The sequence below is a fragment of the Carassius carassius genome, unplaced genomic scaffold, assembly GCF_963082965.1.
Source record: "Carassius carassius unplaced genomic scaffold, fCarCar2.1 SCAFFOLD_112, whole genome shotgun sequence".
NCBI lineage: Eukaryota > Metazoa > Chordata > Actinopteri > Cypriniformes > Cyprinidae > Carassius > Carassius carassius.
In genome coordinates, this window is record NW_026775095.1 from 45,001 (window position 1) to 64,390 (window position 19,390).

Below are 19,390 nucleotides of genomic sequence, written 5' to 3' on the forward strand. Positions count from 1 at the left end.
ACGGCTAGCAAGTGCATTATATCTCTAGAGTTTCCATCTTCAGTTTTCACAAATCTATGACCTGGAATGATGAGGTCAGAGGTCACAGTAAAGGTTTCTGTGGTCTGCTGATCGTTGCTCATGTGATTCATCCACAGAGACAACAACATCGAGGAGTGTGGCCTGGAGATGTACTTCTCAGTGGACATGGAGATCCTGGGCAAAATCACATCACATGACCTGAAAGCAGACGGAGCCAATGTCCTGGTGACGGAGGATAATAAAGAGGAGTATATTGGGTAAGAGCGCGTCCACCTCTGCCACACGAGCCGTTGTGAGGGTCCTGCGTTCCTGTGGCTCACGCTCTCTTCTGTCCCGCAGGCTGATGGCCGAGTGGAGGTTTTCTCGTGGCGTTGAGAGTCAGACCAAAGCGTTCCTGGACGGCTTTAACGAGGTGGTGCCACTGCAGTGGCTGCAGTACTTTGATGAGAAGGAGCTGGAGGTGCGTTTGCGGTTTATTTGACCCATCTGACCCATCTGAAGCTCTCTATGATGGACGCTTTTGTGTTTGCAGGTGATGTTGTGTGGCATGCAGGAGGTGGATCTGCAGGACTGGCAGAGGAACACAGTCTATCGTCACTACACACGCAACAGCAAACAGATCATCTGGTTCTGGCAGGTGTGAAACCAGATATTTATATTAATAAACCGTATAAATCATAACAATGTGCCTTTAATTGCCTGAAGCCTATCAGCGCACACAGAGAGGTCATGATTATGAATGCATCAGGGACACACACAGCAAGGAGACTGCCTTCACATCATGATAATTCACTGAGAAACTGTACTGTGATACTGTATCAGCTGCAGTGAAGTCCACGACACTGACCCGTCTCCACAGGGCATGTTTCAAACGCATTCATACACATTTAGTTTTTTCCTTTTTTAATTGGTTCATTTAGTAAACTCTTTGCTTTCTGTAGATGTATTTTTCACGTCTGTGAGGCAAGCACAGAGTTTTGATTCGCTCAAGTTCACGGAGACCTAGATGATAGAAGACATTTTTCTACCAAAGCACAAGGTTTTGTTATTGAGTGCACACAAATAAAAGCAGACCTTTAACAGATTCAAAAGATGTATCTGTATTTTAATCTGAATGCAAATGATGGCTCTATTATTCAGCTTCCACACTCCACACACTTCTCTGGGTCAGTGTTGAAGCGAGCGGCTGTGAAGTGATGCTCACATGTTTAGATGATAAACCACATTTGAGGTTGATGTTCTGACGAGACGTATTAATTAATTACCACAGACCAGCTTTTAATAATCCGTCTGTCACAGACTACGAGACTTAGCCTCTTCTCGTCAACTATTAGGAGCAAGGTCTAACATAATATTGTTTAAATGTAATTACTGTTAATTAACTAAATTAATAATATATTTTGAAGTGGTTGTAAATGTAAAGTTAACTTCAGAAAGTGTGTCCATGTGGATTCATCTGGAAGAGTCTGGTGATTTAATAATGTTAATACAAGTTATGTTCACATTGATTGTCAAGATCTAACAAACATGTTGTTTAAGATGTTATCTTGTCAATGGTAATGAATAATCCATCCTCAGTTATTTTATTAGAGTTAATCCTGGATCATTTGACGTGTTCTTCATGGATTTGTTGTGTCCGTGACCAGGATGTACAGCTGTTGTTGAAACAGGAAGCATTAAACGGTGTTCTGTGACTGTCTCTGTGCAGTTGGTGAAGGAGGTGGATAACGAGGTGCGTCTGCGTCTGATGCAGTTTGTGACGGGCACCTGCAGACTTCCTCTGGGGGGCTTCGCTGAGCTCATGGGTGAGTCTTCAGCGGTTTATCTCCATCACCCGTGTGACACAGACGTATTTGAACACTTCTCTTCTGATTCTTCATCCTCCAGGAAGCAACGGACCGCAGAAGTTCTGCATTGAGAAGGTGGGCAAAGAGACCTGGCTGCCCCGGAGTCACACCTGGTGAGTTTTCAGGATGAAAACAGACGTCACAAGCAGATGATGTTCACGTCTCACTCCGTTCTGTGTGTTTCAGCTTTAACCGGCTGGATCTGCCCCCCTACAAAAGCTACGAACAGCTGAAGGAGAAGCTGCTCTTTGCGATCGAGGAGACGGAAGGATTCGGTCAAGAGTAATGAAACGTCTCTCCTCTTTACGGCCAAGTAAAACAAAACCATGAAACTTGCACAGATGATTACCAATGTAAATAAGCTATTTTTTCATTTTAAACCAAATCTTTATCTTAAGACATCATTTAGCAATCTTCATAACATGATTCCCCATGAATATGCAAGCGTTTGAGCTTTTCTGATCTTTTCGATGCTGATATCTATATACAACAACGCTTTGTTTTATTCATTTGGCGGGTTTTTAAAATGAGCCTGAAAAAAAACAACAACATTAGAGGATTTTATAGTACAGCTCCAAACTTCTGGCTCTAGTTTTATAGAGCTTTTACAGAATGATTGTAGAGTTTGATCAGGTGCCTGGGGTTTTTCTTTGTGTTGTTGGACATCAAGTTGTGATAGTTAAGAGCTTGCATGGCTGCCTGCAGACTGAGAGATGATTGAGTCTGTCTCATATCATTCATCACGACTGGCTCGGACAGTATTGCTGTTGTCCATCAGTATTGGTTCCTCCAGAGTCTCTGCAGACGTCAGTTGTGCTCGAAGCACTTCACTATTTCTGTGGCCTTTGACCGTCAGGGGAGGAGAACTGTGTCCATGAATATCTTTCATATTAAAATATGAGATCAAACAAACTCTGCTGTCTCTCGTCTTCTTCAAGCGCTGGTTACGTTTTTGTAGTTTATATTTTATTTATTTTATTATTCAATTGCATCTCGGCACAGAACTGATTATATTCTAACTAGTTTGGCTTAATACAATCTGCACAAAAAGCTCAAAATAGACGAAAAGTTAAATCATTTTTTAAGTTTAATTGCTCCCAAAACATTTGAAATCTGATTCATGTAAATTAAGAACAAACACCATGTTTCAGTTTCACACTAATGCCATCGGTTTCAGTGTTTTCTTTGCTTCAATTGCTTTTGTTTTCTGTCATTCTTCATAAGTAGCTTCTAGTTGAATGATTCTGTGAGAAAATGGAAGTATTCAGAGTTTGCAGGTGCACACGAGTGTTGAATTAGTTTAAATCAGGGTTTGATAAAACTCATTACAGTAAACTGGTTAGTCACACGTTGCATCTTCATCGATGATCTCTGATCTGCAGTCAGCCCAAGGTCTGTTTGCTGGTGAGAGTCGTATCTGTCTGAAACTAGCAAACATTCAAGTGTGCTACAAATACACCAGTACTAGTCCGTTACCGTCAGCATTAGGGTTAGATTTTGTCCCTTTATTCTGCTTCTGTTAATGGCAGACATTAAAAGAGTCTAAAATAGCGAATGATAAATCGCCATCATACACCAATCAGTGGCAAGTCATTACAAAAATCAATGAAGTCATGTCTGGGTAAGGGTTAGATCACATCGGGTCTGATTTAGCTGCCACTCGTCATCTGTTGAGTTTCTTCAGCAGCTCCAGTGCTTCCTTATGAACCTGCATCGGGTCAAACGAGAAGATTAGGCCTCTGCAGACGATATAACAGATGAATCTGACTGATCAAACTGTGTTTGTGAACCTGTTTGTCTTCTTCTGTCACTGCAGGGTAGTCTCGTGCTTTAGTGAGCCACAGCGCCGCCCGCTCCACGTCTCTCAGCATCATGAACGTCTTTCCCAGCATCAGCAGATTCTTACTGTAGAAATTTGGGTCAACTAAATCCAGACATTGAAATGTTAAAGTCGTGTAAAATAAGTAAAGAAACAAGATAAAGGTGCTTGTGTTCATACAGACCTTCTTCAGCTTTCAGGAAAAATGCCAAAGCCTGAGGAAGACAAAACATTTATTACTCCCACAGCTTCGGTGCTAATTCAAGCGTCTACACAATATAATCATTCCTTTCAGAGACCTCTTCATAAGTAGCTGTTGGAGGCGATGAAAAAATAACAGCTGCAACTTTCCGCTGGTACCACGCTAATTCAGCGAACGCGAAACACCTGCGAGACACAAACAGACGAAGGAACAAATCATGATGTTACTGAAGGTTTCCAATGTGGCCATATATTTATATCAGAATACAAACTCACCAGTAACCAAGAATATGGATGGATGTTGCATCCTTTGGATTGAGTTCAATTGCTCGCTGTAGAGACGAGTGTTAAGGTGTTTCATTCATTCAGTGCTGAACGTTACTTAATTCACCCAATTAACATCTTACCTCTAAGTGGCTTCTAATGATGTAAGAATTTCCTAATTTCACTTTGATCCCTTCATAATCACCAACATCACTGAGGCAGATAGCAAACCACTGCAGACAGCGGGGTCATAAAACATCAAATATTTGCTCAAACACTGCAAAACATTTAACAGAAATGATCATCTACTTTGTGTGCTGCAAAGGAAGCCTCATTTTTCTCCAGAGCTCTCTTTGCGTAGTCGAGGGCCTCGTATGTGAGCCGCTTCTTCTCGTCGGAGCTGATGCTGGACAGTGACGTCAGATCACGGGACGCTCGCGCCAAACGCCACAGAAACTCTGCATCATCACTGCAAACAAGTGTTAGATCATCACTGTTCATCCACTGACTGGAACATCTGAAACAGATCCATGCATGAACTCTTTTGTCATCTAACACACGGCCTGTTTGTGTTCTGGCTGAGAATAACCAGAATCCTCTCATTGTGAACCTGCGGCTGAAGACGGTAAGATTTCATTGAAAACTGATGATCCTGTCACCTTTACTCCCAGCTTCAGGTTTTTTCTGTCTTTACACCAGATAATTAGGTTTCTCGGGTTAGTTTTACCTGTCTTTGTGGTGCACCAGGAGCTGGTGGAGTTTCTGAGTCTCTCCGCAGCTGTACAGATAATCTGCTTGTTCTAAAACTTCTTGAGCTGGAGAGAAGATGCAGTTAATTAAAGCAGCGGCGCTAAAACTTCATCGAGAGCTCAGTGCAGGAAAAACAAGCAACACTACCTGAGTCCAGCGCTCGAACCGAAGAGAAACGAGCCACTCTCTCATAGATCAGGAGGGACAGTGGAGTCACAGCCACGAGAAACGAAGCTGTTCTGTTCTGACAGACACAAAACACACAACAATGATCACAAATACAAGAACTCTGTTCATAACCATCAGAAACAACAGCAGACTGACCTTCATCTGTCTCTCGCCCATAACCTCTCCCTCTCTCTCACACACACACACACACACTCTCACACACAATCTCTCTCTCTCTTAACACACTCTCTCGCTCTCTCTCTCTCTCTAACACACACACACACACTCTCACACACTCTCTCACACAAAATCTCTCTCTCCTTCTCTCTCTCACACACACACACTCTCACACACACACACACACTCTCTCTCTCGCTCTCTCTTAACACACACACACACACACACCCTCACACACACACTCTCTCTCTCTAACACACACCCACACAATCTCTCTCTCTCTCTCTCACACACCCTCACACACACACACACACTCTCTCTCTCTCTCTCGCTCTCTCTAACACACACCCACACAATCTCTCTCTCTCTCTCTCACACACCCTCACACACACACACACACTCTCTCTCTCTCTCTCGCTCTCTCTAACACACACACACACAATCTCTCTCTCTCTCGCTCTCTCTTAACACACACACACACACACACACTCACACACACTCTCTCGCTCTCTCTTAACACACACACACACACATATATATATATATATACGCGCTGCATATGAAACTCAATCTAATTCTGACGTGGATCTTACTGAAGTTCTGATTCGATCGGTCCAACTGCATTCGTTCATCCTCCTGATCTTCGCATTTCTGCTCACAAACCGCCTGAAGGCTGCAAACAAACTCGCGGAGGCCATCGGATCGGTCAGAGCACCGGACTGTGTTCCGTGTTCCGTGTTTGAGCTGAATGTTAGTTATACTTCCGGTTCTGCTGTAGAGACAGGGCCGACTGTAGAACCATACGTCACATGCCGGAAGTGGACTGAGCAAAAGTTATCGACACCAGACACAGCACTATTTAGCTTTTGTGGAGCGTTTCAAAGCTCTAAGCTGTTAATGTTAAGTTAGTATTTAATTAAACTGAAAAGATATATGTGACCCTGGAGCACAAAATCATTAATAAGGGTCAGTTTTTCGAAATTGAGTTTTATACATAATCTGAAAACCGAATAAATCATTTTTCAATTGATGTCTGGATTGTTAGGAGGAAATTATTTGTCTGAGATACAACTATTTGAAAATCTGAAAATTTACAAAATATTTTCCTGGAACATGATCTTTACTTAATATTCTAATGATTTTTGACATGAAATACAATGTATTGTTGTCTGTTACCTGTGCTACTGATGACTGCTTCTGTGCTGCACACACACAGTTATATATATTTTATGGGTAGTTTATAAATAAACGTGTCTTCGTGTGACAGTAAGTATCCTATTGTTAACAGTAAAATTTAAAACTTAAAAATTTAAGTTTATTAACATTTTTGTTATGTGTCTTAAATTATAAACTCTGTATAAATTGAGTACAAAGCTAAAACAAAAAATAACACAAATCTTTCTTAGTTCATAATACCATGTACTACACACTACACATCATAAACTGGGCTTTTATATTACAAATATTACAAAATCAAAAAAAGGCTATAGCACAGAAGGCACACATTTAACAATAATGACCACAACTTACCCAAGTTAAACCTGACTAAATGAGGTTAATACTTGGTTTCTTTTCTAAAGAGGAGCTGAGGACTGATGCTTTATGAAAACGAGAGATGTTTATGAGACATCAGGAAATAATGATGAGCACCTTCAACATTCTCACTATTTCTCATCTGAGCAAACGCTGTGGATCAGAGGAAATGCTTTCTTTTAATATGTATTTGTGGTTTAGAAACGGTAATTTTTTTACCTAAGTTTTTCAACAAAGAATGAATTTATATATGAACAGTAGAAATAGAATTATAAATGAACAACAGGAATATGAAACACATAATACCCTGAATGGAGCATTGACGTTAAAGGGAAAAAAAATCCTAAATCCTTTAAATCCTGTTTATTAACTCTGTATCTTTGAGATACTTAAATAGTCTGTGAAACATTTCTATAGTCAAATATTTATTTAACAATTTCTGAAGTGAGATCTGATTTATTTCTATATGAAGTGCTTCTGTAAATTGTAATCTTTCGTTGTCATATCCTTTACATTCTATTAAAATATGTTCAACTGTTTCAGGAAGAAAGTTCAGACTCATGTTTTCCTGTTATAAATGATTGATTAAGTGCAGTGTGTCCAGTTCTAATGAGAGATATTATGCTGTCTTCCTTTCTATTCCCAAAAATTCTCCTCTCATTTTCAACGATTTTATATAAATGCCGTCCTATATTCTCACCATCCCATTTAATTTGCCATATATCTTTTAATGCTTTTTAATTTAGCCATTTTATTTTTAATTTACTCGTTGTAACATTCAATTCTATGTATAGATGTTTTAATACTGATGCATGTGTTGTATGTGTGTGTTTGTGTTTATGAGGGTCTGTGTGTGTTCATGAGGGTGTGTGTGTGTGTTCATGAGGGTGTGTGTGTGTTCATGAGGGTATGCGTGTGTTCATGAGGGTGTGTGTGTGTGTGTGTTCATGAGTATGTGTGTGTTTGTGTTTATGAGAGTATGTGTGTGTGTGTGTGTGTGTGTGTGTGTTCATGAGGGTGTGTGTGTGTGTGTGTGTGTGTGTGTTCATGAGTATGTGTGTGTTTGTGTTTATGAGAGTGTGTGTGTGTGTGTGTGTGTGTGTTCATGAGGGTATGCGTGTGTTCATGAGGGTGTGTGTGTGTGTGTTCATGAGGGTGTGTCTGCTGCTCATATAAACTCGCTCTCTCCGGCGATTCGTTCTCTGCGGAAGTTCCTCCAACTGAAGACTCGTTTTACAACACATGTGAGTATCTCTAATGAATCGGAACACCGAGAATATTAAGTAATGCATTTTGATAGTTATTAATGAATACGTGAAAGGCAACAACACGCTGAAACACTAAGATGATTCATGTAACCGTTAACGACGCGTTTCGAAGCTTTTTGTTTTTGTCAACGATAAATGTAAACATCTGAAAACAATTTCAGCTAAAGTGCGATGTTTTTAGTCATATTTTGATGCGTCAAGACATTCTACGCGTAGTTCGGTCAACGTTGGCCAATCACAGTCGTTTGTGGTGTTCGTTTGTCCAATGGGCTGAGAGCAGTGTTGCCAAGTCCGCGGTTTTCCCGCGGAATCGGATAGTTTGACTCTGTTGTCTCGGGTTGTTTTTCATGTCCGCGGGTTGAAGCGACACCAATAACATTACATTTAGCCCTTAAAATACGAGCCCCTCCCGGGGCGAACCCCGCCAAAAACATTGTATTTCCTCCTTTGAACGGAATCATTATCCGGGGATCCACCTCGAAACGCGACTGGGCTAGGTTTGGGTAGTAATTGCGCGGGTTTTGTTTTGAAAACCTGGCAACCCTGACCGAGAGAGCGATGACCGCAGACAACGAGGAAGTTGACATGAAATGTAACTAAACTGAGAACTAAAATATAGCTTAATATCCAGCGATATCGTCGACTTTTTTACAGATACTATTTAAACTGAACTGAGCTGGATAAAGACATCACAAATTATTATTATTTTTTTTTTTTACAATTTTTTTATTTAAATTTTTATTAGTATTATAAAAGGGTAGAATAATGGTGAAGAGTGTGGATTTATATGCTTGGGGAGTAGGAGGGAATGAGGTGAATTAATATGTGAACCTGTTTTCTGATCCACACTCCGGAGCAGAGGGTGGCGGTAATGCACCAATTATGCTGGATGCCAACCACCGTTAAACATTAAAAATAAGAAGATAAAGCCATCATCAATGATGAACTGCCTTTAACTGAAAATTGAGTGTTTACTATTGTCCTTCTGCATCATTGACACACTTTTTTCACATTTAATACTGTAAAGTGCTTTGACACAATTTGTATGGTTAAAAGCGCTATATAAATAAAGATGACTTGGCTATAGATTTGAAATGGAGATTGTATGTGTATTTAGTATTCAAAGTGTTCCTCTTCATAGTGATTATTCATTCTCATGAAGCATTCCATATAACGGTGTGTAAACACTGAGTTCTGTCTGTGTTTGTGTTCAGTGTGTCAGAATGGAGCATCTGTCTGCGGCACACACACGCTTCTCTCTCAGTCTCTTCCAGAAGATCTCTGAGGGACAGGCTTCAGCCAATGTCTTCTACTCTCCTCTCAGCATCTCTGCTGCTCTCTCTATGCTGTCTCTCGGAGCCGGAGGAAACACTGCGTCTCAGATGTCCCGGGTCAGTCTCAAACTCATCCGATTACAGCACATCTTGATTTGGGATTATATAGTCATAAAGTTCCCCTGTGAGTCCAATCTTTATCTTAATGGTACACTTCTAATACAGTAATGAGTACTTCCCAACAGCATAAAGAGAGCAAAGACACTAAAATGATTTAATGTGATGTATTCATGATTGCATAAATCACTTCACAATGGATGACGTGATGGATCTGCTGTTTTCTTACGGTCTCTCATGATTATGAAGTGTTTACGACTGTAAAAGAGTGTTTCTGACTGTCACAGAGCGGATGTGTTCTGGGCTGGTCCACCTTTGGAAAGATCAGTGTGTTGTAACCACAATAAAGCAGTAAACTGTTGTGAAATGGTCTGTTGTTTTCAGCCCAGGGTTAGTAAATCAGTCATGAAGCTGATAGCAGTTTAGATTAATTCATAAATTTAGATTTTGACAGAATGATAATCAAAACAATAATTTGTAAGATTAAATCTTTAATTTTTATTACATTAAAAATTAAATACATTTACATTAAATAATGTTGATCACATCTTCAGGGAAAACGATGAGTTTCTGCTGATATGATGCGCTGTATTTGACAGATTATAGTGACATTGTTTAATATGGCAGCTTGTTCTGCTGTTTCATAATATAATCTGAAACCTTTCAAACTGGAGTACTGTAGTGGTTGTACAGATCAGACAGTTAACCCTTTTGTGCAATGAATGTAGATGAATGTCATAATAGTGCTCTGAGGGTCAAAGGGCATCGCCATAGCAATAGCACAGTGCTCATGCGTCAGCAGGGCTGCACACAGAAGTGGTTTGAGTTCTCTTTTGGTGGCGGGTGACTAGTAAAGACTGAATGCAGAAGGTGTGTCATCTTTGTAGTCATATTTGGTGTCTTTGATGTTCTCTTGTACAGAATAACATAATTGATAACCATGTACTTCTCATGAACCACATCAAGGCAAGGTTGAATGCAACTCTTCTTAATTTAAATATTTTGCCTATAACTGATTTTAACTTCTTGTCATTTTACATGGGAGATGAAGAGGGCTTAGCTTTGGGTTCAGATGTTTGCTCACTGTCAGCCACATCTAACTTCAGCATGAAGGAAACTCTCATTGACTGTTTGTCTCCAGACTTTGCATTTTCCTGAAGCAGAGGGTGAAATCCACGCTGGCTTCACCAAACTCCTGAGTGAGATCAACCGAGCCGGAGCTCCGTACGCACTGAGTCTGGCCAGTCGCCTCTATGGAGATCAGTCCTACACGTTCATCGAGGTGAGCACGGTTTCTTCACACACAGAGAGGACAGATGCGACTCCTGTAAATGTAGTGTTTGAATGTCTGATGAATGTCTCCTTTATCAAATGTTAACACTACATGAATAATGAACAGAAAAATAAATAAAATCTGCTTTATTTCTTTGATTTTCTTGATGTGTGCAATATGTCCGGATTCTTTCTCTCGATTGTTACAGAAATTTCTTAGTGACACAAAAACCCTGTACAAGGCTGAACTGGAGACTGTGGACTTCAGCAGTAATGCAGACGCAGCTCGTGTCAACATCAACACCTGGGTGGAGAAACAGACACAAGGTGCAAAAACTGTTTTATCCTCTTTTAGGAAGATAAATCAAAAACAACTTTACTGTTGATGATTGATTACAAGCTGTACCACTAATAATAAACATTAAATTCCTGCCGTGTGGGTTTGAATGTGGTTCGTAATCCCAGAGAAGATCAAGGATCTGCTGGCCGAGGGTGACGTGGACTCGCTGACCAGACTGGTGCTGGTGAACGCCATCTACTTCAAGGGGAGCTGGGAGAGAAAGTTCAGAGAGGAACACACCCAAGAGAAGCAGTTCAAGATCAACAAGGTCAGAGTTCACAAGGGCTTTTACTCTTAGTGTTCACTGCATGCATGCAGGGGCGGCAGTGGCTCAGTGGTTCATGTAGGTTGTCTACAAACCGGAAGGTTGGTGGTTCGATCCCCGGCTCCACCTGACCAAGTGTTGAGGTGTCCTTGAGCAAGACACCTAACCCCACCTGCTCCCGACGAGCTAGATGGAGCCTTGAATGGCAGACACCGCAGTCGGTGTGTGAATGTGTGTGTGAATGGGTGAATGTGAGGCAACTTGTAAAGCGCTTTGGATGGCCATGTGGTCTGTTGAAAGCGCTATATAAATGCAGTCCATTTACCATTTACCATTCTCTCATTTCAGCTTATGTGGTATATCTAATTATCTGTTTCTGCATAAACTTTGTGTTTGAGATATAAAAGAACTTGCCTTGTGAAACTTTTGACTTACTAATGGCTGAAATCAAACTTAGAAATATTGGAAATAAGTTGTCAGCAGTCCTCAAATACATAAATAAAATAAAATAAATATTTTAAAAGATCAGAATAATTAACTGACAGTGTGTGCATAAGTTCAGTAGTATTGAATTAGGTCAAGCATTTCCAGACTACATAGATAAGGGTTTAAAAGGGGCAAAATCTGTTCCTGTTTTAGCTCTAGTCATGAATCTAATTTCTGATGACCAGAGTCTGAAGATCCGTTGGTTTTGATTGCTTTTATAATGCATTTCATAGATGCAGCCAGAGAGTATTTCAGCTGCCAGACAATACGTCCACTGTTTTCTTCTCTTCTTTTTCCTTCATGGAATGTTTGATGATTTGTGCAGCAGTGTCATGTGACGTGAGTGAGCGTGACTGTAATGCGTTTCCACTGATTGTTGACAGAAAGAATCCAAGCCTGTGCAGATGATGTTCCAGAAGGCCAAGTTTCCTCTTGCCTTCATTCCTGATGTGAACTGTCAGATTCTGGAGCTTCCCTATGCTGGGAAAGACATCAGTATGCTGATCATGCTTCCCAACACCATGGAGGACGACACCACCGGCCTGCGGAAGGTGAGACACCTGTGGTTTATTTTTATTACGACGATTCTTCTGCTTAAATTACATTAACACATCTCTCTTTTCCAGCTGGAGAGCGCGCTAACCTACGAGAACTTTGTGGAGTGGACCCGACCTGACATGATGGATCTGCTGGAAGTGGAAGTGTCTCTGCCCAGATTCAGAATGGAGGAAACCTATGACATGAAGGCTCTCCTGGTCAGCCTGGGAATGGTGGATGCGTTTGACTCTCAGAGAGCCGATTTCTCCAGCCTGTCCCCGAACAATGATCTGGTGCTGTCTAAGGTGGTGCATAAGTCCTTTGTTGAAGTGAACGAGGAGGGGACGGAGGCCGCTGCAGCCACCGGTGCCGTCATGATGATGCGCTGCCTGATGCGTCCAGAGCGCTTTCACGCTGATCACCCGTTCCTCTTCTTCATACGCCACAATCCCTCCAAGAGCGTTCTGTTCTATGGACGCGTCTGCTCTCCTTGAGGTCCCGGCACTCCACCACATGGCACACACACGTTTCTGATGGGTTTGAGCCATCTAGAAATCATAATACCAGTAGATGAGGATCAAGGTTCAGATCTGCGCACTTTCAAAGGTTTCAGTTGAATGTACAGTTTGAACTTCGCTTTACTGCCTTTATTCCCGAGTGCCTGTGTTGTTTCTTCTGTTGAATCATCTGGAGTCAAATCCAGAGCATTTATGTATTAACTGTACAGGTGCATGCAGCATCATGAATAAATGACTGATAATAATAAAAAAATAAAATAAAACCTGCGTTCAGCTCGAACCTTTATTTCATTGTAAAAGATGCTGTGGGTTTGCGTAATTTATTTATATTTTTTTTACCTCCATATCAATCAAAAATAATCAGATTCAGGGGCTCAGTGTCAAGAGAGTCATGAAACAAACACAAGAAATAACTAGGCAAGGCAAGTTTATATAGCAGATTTCGTACACAATGGTACTGCAAAGTGCTTTACATAAAAGAAAGTAAAATAATAACAAGAATAAAACAAGCAATTTTAAAACTTTTAAAATTATTTAAAAATTTACTTTTTTTCAAATGAATTTAAAACAGTTAGAAAATGATTTTACATAATAATAAAAAAACAGTGAAACTATAGTGCAATCAGTTCGGACATTGCACAGTGCTCATTCAATAAATGCACAGCTAAACAGATGAGTTTTAAGTCTTGATTTAAATGTGACTAGTGTTTTAGCACATCTGATCTCTTCTGGAAGCTGATTCCAACTGCGGGCGGCATAGTTACTAAAGGTGGACTCCCCTTGTTTTGTGTGAACCCTTGGTTTTTCTAACTGACTCGATCCTAGTGATCTGAGTGCTCTGTTAGGTTTATATTCAGTGAGCATATCTGCAATATATTTTGGTCCTAGGTCATTTAGTGACATATACGAGTAAAAGTACTTTAAAATCAATCCTAAATGTAACTGGAAGCCAGTGTAAGGACCTGAGGACTAGTGTGATATGCTCAGATTTTCTGGTTCTAGTCAGAATCCTGGCAGCAGCGTTCTGGATGAGCTGCAGCTGTCTAATGGTCTTTTTGGGAAGGCCGGTGAGGAGCCCATTACAATAGTCCACCCTGCTGGTGATGAAGGCATGAACTAATTTCTCCATGTCTTGGCTGGAAACAAAACATCTAATTCTTGCAATGTTTTTTAAATGATAGTATGCTGATTTAGTTACTGCTTTGACATGACTACTGAAACTAAGGTCTGTCTCCAGAATCACACCAAGATTCCTGACTTGATTTTTAGTTGTTTGACCCCTAGAGTCAAGGTATGCATTCACCTTGAAATCTTCATCTTTGTTTCCAAATGCAATGACTTCAGTTTTTTCCTTGTTTAACTGAAGAAAGTTCTGGAACATCCAACTATTAATTTCATCAATGCATTGGCAGAGGGAGTCAATGGGGCTGTAGTCATTTGGAGATAAGGCTAGGTAAATCTGGGTATCATCAGCATAGCTGTGATAGGCAATTTGACTTAGTGGGAGCATATACAGGCTAAACAAGAGCGGTGCAAGAATTGAGCCTTGTGGGACTCCGCATGTCATGGACGTCCACTTAGACTTATGCTCTCCTAGACCCACATAATAGCCTCTCCCTTCTAAATATGGCCTGAACTATTGGAGTACCATCCCAGAAAGCCCGACCCAGTTTTCCAGTCTCTCTAGTAGTATGTTATGATCGACAGTGTCAAACGCAGCACTGAGATCTAGCAACACCAGCACCGATATTTTGCCAGAGTCACAATTTAAGCTAAACAAATTGTTTTATATTCACAAAATTAATTGAAGTATTTATGTATTTAGAAGACCTGTTGATGACTTATTCAAGAGAGATAATGTGAGTGAAGGATTATTCCATAGGATTAAGAGTTCAGTGCTCTCACAGGAACTTCCATTATAATCACTGAAGCAGTCTACACTGCAAAAGGAATCTCTTAGTCCCATGTTATGATCTTGAGAGAATCCATGAGTACTGAATTAAGTCTGTGAACATGTAAACCAAACAAAAGCCTGTTTTTTGCAGTGCTGATTAAAAATAGACTTAACATCTCTTGGCCACTGCATTTAGAAGTTCAACATAAATGTGTGTGATTGGTCAGAACTAGATTTCACAGACATACACAGCTGAACAGTTCATCACTGTAAATGAAGTGACCCCAACTAAGCAAGCCAGAGGCGACAGCGGCAAGGAACCAAAACTCCATCGTTGACAGAATGGAGAAAAAAACCATGGGAGAAACAAGCGAGTCTTTTAAAAACAGCAACAAACATAAAATACACAAAATAAAGTCATTTTATGCAAATCCACAGCCTTTTTATCTACAGATCAAGCATTATAATGTGAGTATATAATATTGGAGAGAGTTTTACCATGCATCCTGCTGTAAATGGACGAGGTGCGCACTATTTGAATACTGAATGGAGAATGATTGACACCCGCAGAGGAGGGAAAACAAGGTTTCCGTAAACTTTAATGTAATGATGTAAATAGTCTTCTGTCCATAACATTAAGCTATGGAATTGCTTCAGATGACTTTGAGAAATTATAATCAGACCCAAGTCACCCAAACTGATGTAAAAAAAAAACGGGAGTCGCCGAAAAGCACGATGTTTGCATCCCTGAATATGATTAAGTTCCTAAGTGTTTGGGTGCGCTGCACCAATTTACCCGTGTAGAATGTTGCGTCACATTAGTTCCGCTTTTGGCGCTCGCATGTAAAATCATTTTACTTTTTTTTTTTTCAGCACGAGGATGGCCACAGGGGTGGCCAGGGACATGTCTACAGAGGCACGGGCCTCCCTAGGCCTCCGTGTAGAACCGCCACTGATGTAGCAAGTACATCGGGTGTTATGGGAAGTGTTCCCGGTTCCGGTTTACCTAATTAATGCAGCCTAAAAATCCTTTAACGGACTTGTATATTAGAAGCATATTAGTGTGTTATGTGTAAGCCAGGTTAAAGAGATGGGTCTTTAATCTAGATTTAAACTGCAAGAGTATGTCTTCCTCCCGAACAATGTTAGGTAGGTTATTCCAGAGTTTTGGCACCAAATAGGAAAAGGATCTGCCGCCCACAGTTGATTTTGGTATTCTAGGTATTATCAAATTGACTGAGTTTTGAGAATGCAGCGGACATGGAGGATTATAGTGTAACAAGAGCTCATTCAAATCCTGAGGTGCTTAACCATTCAGGGCTTTATAAGTAATAAGCAATATTTTAAAATCTATACGATGTTTGATAGGCAGCCAGTGCAGTGTTGACAGGACCGGGCTAACATGGTCATACTTCCTGGTTCTAGTAAGAACTCTTGCTGCTGCATTTTGGACTAGCTGTAGTTTGTTTACTAAGCGTGCAGAACAACCACCCAATAAAGCATTACAATAATCTAACCTTGAGGTCATAAATGCATGGATTAACATTTCTGCATTTGACATTGAGAGCATAGGCCGTAATTTAGATATATTTTTGAGATGGAAAAATGCAGTTTTACAAATGCTAGAAACGTGGCTTTCTAAGGTAAGATTGCCCTAACCCTTAATAACAGCCAGTTTGAAGGTTTTGAGGACATATCCTTATAATAATGAGGAATTCATAATAGTCAGAAGAGGATCTATGACTTCTGGAAGCACCTCTTTTAGGAGCTTAGATGGAATAAGGTCTAACATACATGTTTTTGGTTTAGATGATTTAACAGGTTTATACAATTCATTCTCTCCTATAGTAGAGAATGAGTGGAACTGTTCCTCAGGGGGTCTATAGTGCACTGTCTGATGTGATACTGTAGCTTATGATTGAATGGTTAAAATTTTATCCCTAATAGTATTGATTTTAGAAGTAGTTCATAAAGTCATTACTGCTGTGATGTTGGAGAATGTCAACACTTGCTGATGCTTTATTTTTCGTCAATTTAGCCACTGTGTTGAATAAATACCTTGTGTTATGTTTGTTTTCTTCTAAAAGAGAAGAAAAATAATCGGATCTAGCAGTTTTTAATGCTTTTCTGTAGGATAGGTTACTTTCCCACCAAGCAATATGAAATACCTCTAGTTTTGTTTTCCTCCAGCTGCGCTCCATTTTCTGGGCTGCTCTCTTTAATTGTGCAAGTGTGCTCATTATACCATGGTGTCAGACTGTTTTCCTTAACCTTCTTTAAGTCTAAAGGAGCAACTGTATTTAAAATGCTAGAGAAAAGAGAGTCCATAGTTTCTGTTACATCATCAAGTTGTTCTGAGGTTTTAGATGTGCTAAGGAATTTGGATACATCAGGAATATTACTTTCAAAGCAGTCTTTTGTGTTAGAATGGATGGTTGTATAATGCTTGTAACAAGAAGTAGAATTTACAGTTTTAGCTATATGAAGTTTGCACAAAACTAAACAATGATCTGTGATCTGTGACCCTAAAGAGAGCAGCCCGAAAAATGGAGCGCAGCTGGAGGAAAACAAAACTAGAGGTATTTCGTATTGCTTGGCGGGAAAGTAACATATCCTACAGAAAAGCATTGAAAACTGCTAGATCCGATTACTTTTCTTCTCTTTTAGAAGAAAACAAACATAACCCCAGGTATTTATTCAATACAGTGGCTAAATTAACGAAAAATAAAGCCTCAACAAGTGTTGACATTTCCCAACATCATAGCAGTAATGACTTTATGAACTACTTTACTTCTAAAATCTATACTATTAGAGATAAAATTGCAACCATTCAGCCGCCAGCTACAGTATCACATCAGACAGTGCACTATAGACCCCCTGAGGAACAGTTCCACTCATTCTCTACTATAGGCGAGGAAGAATTGTATAAACTTGTTAAATCATCTAAACCAACAACATGTATGTTAGACCCTATACCATCTAAGCTCCTAAAAGAGGTGCTTCCAGAAGTCATAGATCCTCTTCTGACTATTATTAATTCCTCATTGTCATTAGGATATGTCCCCAAAACCTTCAAACTGGCTGTTATTAAGCCTCTCATCAAAAAACCACAGCTTGACCCCAAAGAACTAGTTAATTATAGACCAATCTCGAATCTCCCTTTTCTGTCCAAGATACTAGAAAAGGTGGTATCCTCACAATTATATTCCTTCTTAGAGAAAAATGGTATATGTGAGGATTTCCAGTCAGGATTTAGGCCGTATCATAGTTCTGAGACTGCTCTCCTTAGAGTTACAAATGATCTGCTCTTATCATCTGATCGTGGGTGTATCTCTCTATTAGTTTTATTTTATCTTAGTGCTGCGTTTGACACAATTGACCACAACATTCTTTTGCATAGACTTGAACACTTTGTTGGCATTAATGGAAGTGCATTAGCATGGTTTAAATCGTACTTATATGACCGCCATCAGTTCGTAGCAGTGAATGAAGATGTATCATATCGATCACAAGTGCAGTATGGAGTACCTCAAGGCTCAGTACTAGGGCCGCTACTCTTCACGCTTTATATGTTACCCTTGGGAGATATCATCAGGAAACATGGTGTTAGCTTTCACTGTTATGCTGATGATACTCAACTCTATATTTCTTCGCAGCCCGGTGAAACACACCAATTTGAAAAACTAATGGATTGCATAGTCGATATAAAAAACTGGATGACGAGTAATTTCTTACTGCTAAATTCTGAAAAAACAGAGGTGTTAATTATAGGACCTAAAAACTCTGCTTGTAATAACCTAGAACACTGTCTAAGACTTGATGGTTGCTCTGTCAATTCTTCATCATCAGTTAGGAACCTAGGTGTGCTATTTGATCGCAATCTTTCCTTAGAAAGCCACGTTTCTAGCATTTGTAAAACTGCATTTTTCCATCTCAAAAATATATCTAAATTACGGTCTATGCTCTCAATGTCAAATGCAGAAATGTTAATCCATGCTTTTATGACCTCAAGGTTAGATTATTGTAATGCTTTATTGGGTGGTTGTTCTGCACGCTTAGTAAACAAACTACAGCTAGTCCAAAATGCAGCAGCAAGAGTTCTTACTAGAACCAGGAAGTATGACCATATTAGCCCGGTCCTGTCAACACTGCACTGGCTCCCTATCAAGCATCGTATAGATTTTAAAATATTGCTTATTACCTATAAAGCCCTGAATGGTTTAGCACCTCAGTATTTGAATGAGCTCCTTTTACATTATAATCCTCTACGTCCGCTACGTTCTCAAAACTCAGGCAATTTGATAATACCTAGAATATCAAAATCAACTGTGGGCGGCAGATCCTTTTCCTATTTGGCGCCTAAACTCTGGAATAACCTACCTAACATTGTTCGGGAGGCAGACACACTCTTGCAGTTTAAATCTAGATTAAAGACCCATCTCTTTAACCTGGCATACACATAACATACTAATATGCTTTTATTATCCAAATCCGTTAAATGATTTTTAGGCTGCATTAATTAGGTAAACCGGAACCGGAAACACTTCCCATAACACCCTATGTACTTGCTACATCATTAGAAGAATGGCATCTACGCTAATATTTGTCTGTTTCTCTCTTGTTCCGAGGTCACCGTGAC

The 19,390-nt window shown here is 40.0% G+C and overlaps 3 protein-coding genes across 4 annotated transcripts in view; 2 read left to right on the top strand and 1 right to left on the bottom strand.

Annotated features, from left to right (window-relative positions):
- The window catches only part of LOC132136693 (NEDD4-like E3 ubiquitin-protein ligase WWP1), a 17,316-nt gene extending 14,536 nt beyond the window's left edge, over positions 1–2,780 (top strand). For both annotated transcript variants that reach the window (XM_059547272.1, XM_059547271.1), the window contains exons 20-25: positions 138–278; positions 361–481; positions 554–658; positions 1,730–1,826; positions 1,909–1,981; positions 2,055–2,780. In XM_059547272.1, coding sequence (XP_059403255.1) covers positions 138–278; positions 361–481; positions 554–658; positions 1,730–1,826; positions 1,909–1,981; positions 2,055–2,154 — 637 coding nt within the window. In that variant the 3' untranslated portion in view covers positions 2,155–2,780. The remainder of the gene's footprint in view (positions 1–137; positions 279–360; positions 482–553; positions 659–1,729; positions 1,827–1,908; positions 1,982–2,054) is intronic.
- Positions 2,781–3,215: 435 nt separating this feature from the next.
- Positions 3,216–6,028, bottom strand: rmdn1 (regulator of microtubule dynamics 1). Its single transcript, XM_059547268.1, has 10 exons — positions 5,841–6,028; positions 5,050–5,146; positions 4,880–4,967; positions 4,462–4,621; positions 4,296–4,385; positions 4,165–4,220; positions 3,987–4,074; positions 3,872–3,902; positions 3,659–3,792; positions 3,216–3,576 (listed from the first exon to the last, which is right to left on the bottom strand). Exons 1-10 carry the CDS (start codon positions 5,943–5,945, stop codon positions 3,532–3,534), a joined length of 894 nt encoding a protein of 297 aa, XP_059403251.1. The 5' UTR covers positions 5,946–6,028; the 3' UTR covers positions 3,216–3,531.
- A 3,211-nt stretch (positions 6,029–9,239) lies between these two features.
- On the top strand, positions 9,240–13,137 carry serpinb1l3 (serpin peptidase inhibitor, clade B (ovalbumin), member 1, like 3). The gene is made up of 6 exons (XM_059547269.1): positions 9,240–9,439; positions 10,581–10,721; positions 10,921–11,038; positions 11,177–11,319; positions 12,186–12,353; positions 12,429–13,137. The coding sequence occupies exons 1-6, from the start codon at positions 9,272–9,274 to the stop codon at positions 12,831–12,833; spliced, it is 1,143 nt and encodes a 380-aa protein (XP_059403252.1). The 5' UTR covers positions 9,240–9,271; the 3' UTR covers positions 12,834–13,137.
- Positions 13,138–19,390: the final 6,253 nt, after the last annotated feature.

Excerpts from the sequence above, each read along its gene's own strand:
- serpinb1l3 (XM_059547269.1), top strand. The coding sequence starts at position 9,272 with ATGGAGCATCTGTCTGCGGCACACACACGCTTCTCTCTCAGTCTCTTC. Across the intron at positions 9,440-10,580 it reads CTGCGTCTCAGATGTCCCGG|ACTTTGCATTTTCCTGAAGC; the intron begins GTCAGTCTCAAA and ends GTTTGTCTCCAG. Across the intron at positions 11,039-11,176 it reads GGTGGAGAAACAGACACAAG|AGAAGATCAAGGATCTGCTG; the intron begins GTGCAAAAACTG and ends TCGTAATCCCAG.
- rmdn1 (XM_059547268.1), bottom strand. The coding sequence starts at position 5,945 with ATGGCCTCCGCGAGTTTGTTTGCAGCCTTCAGGCGGTTTGTGAGCAGA. Across the intron at positions 4,968-5,049 it reads GGTTCGAGCGCTGGACTCAG|CTCAAGAAGTTTTAGAACAA; the intron begins GTAGTGTTGCTT and ends TCTTCTCTCCAG. Across the intron at positions 4,386-4,461 it reads CTTCCTTTGCAGCACACAAA|TGGTTTGCTATCTGCCTCAG; the intron begins GTAGATGATCAT and ends CGCTGTCTGCAG.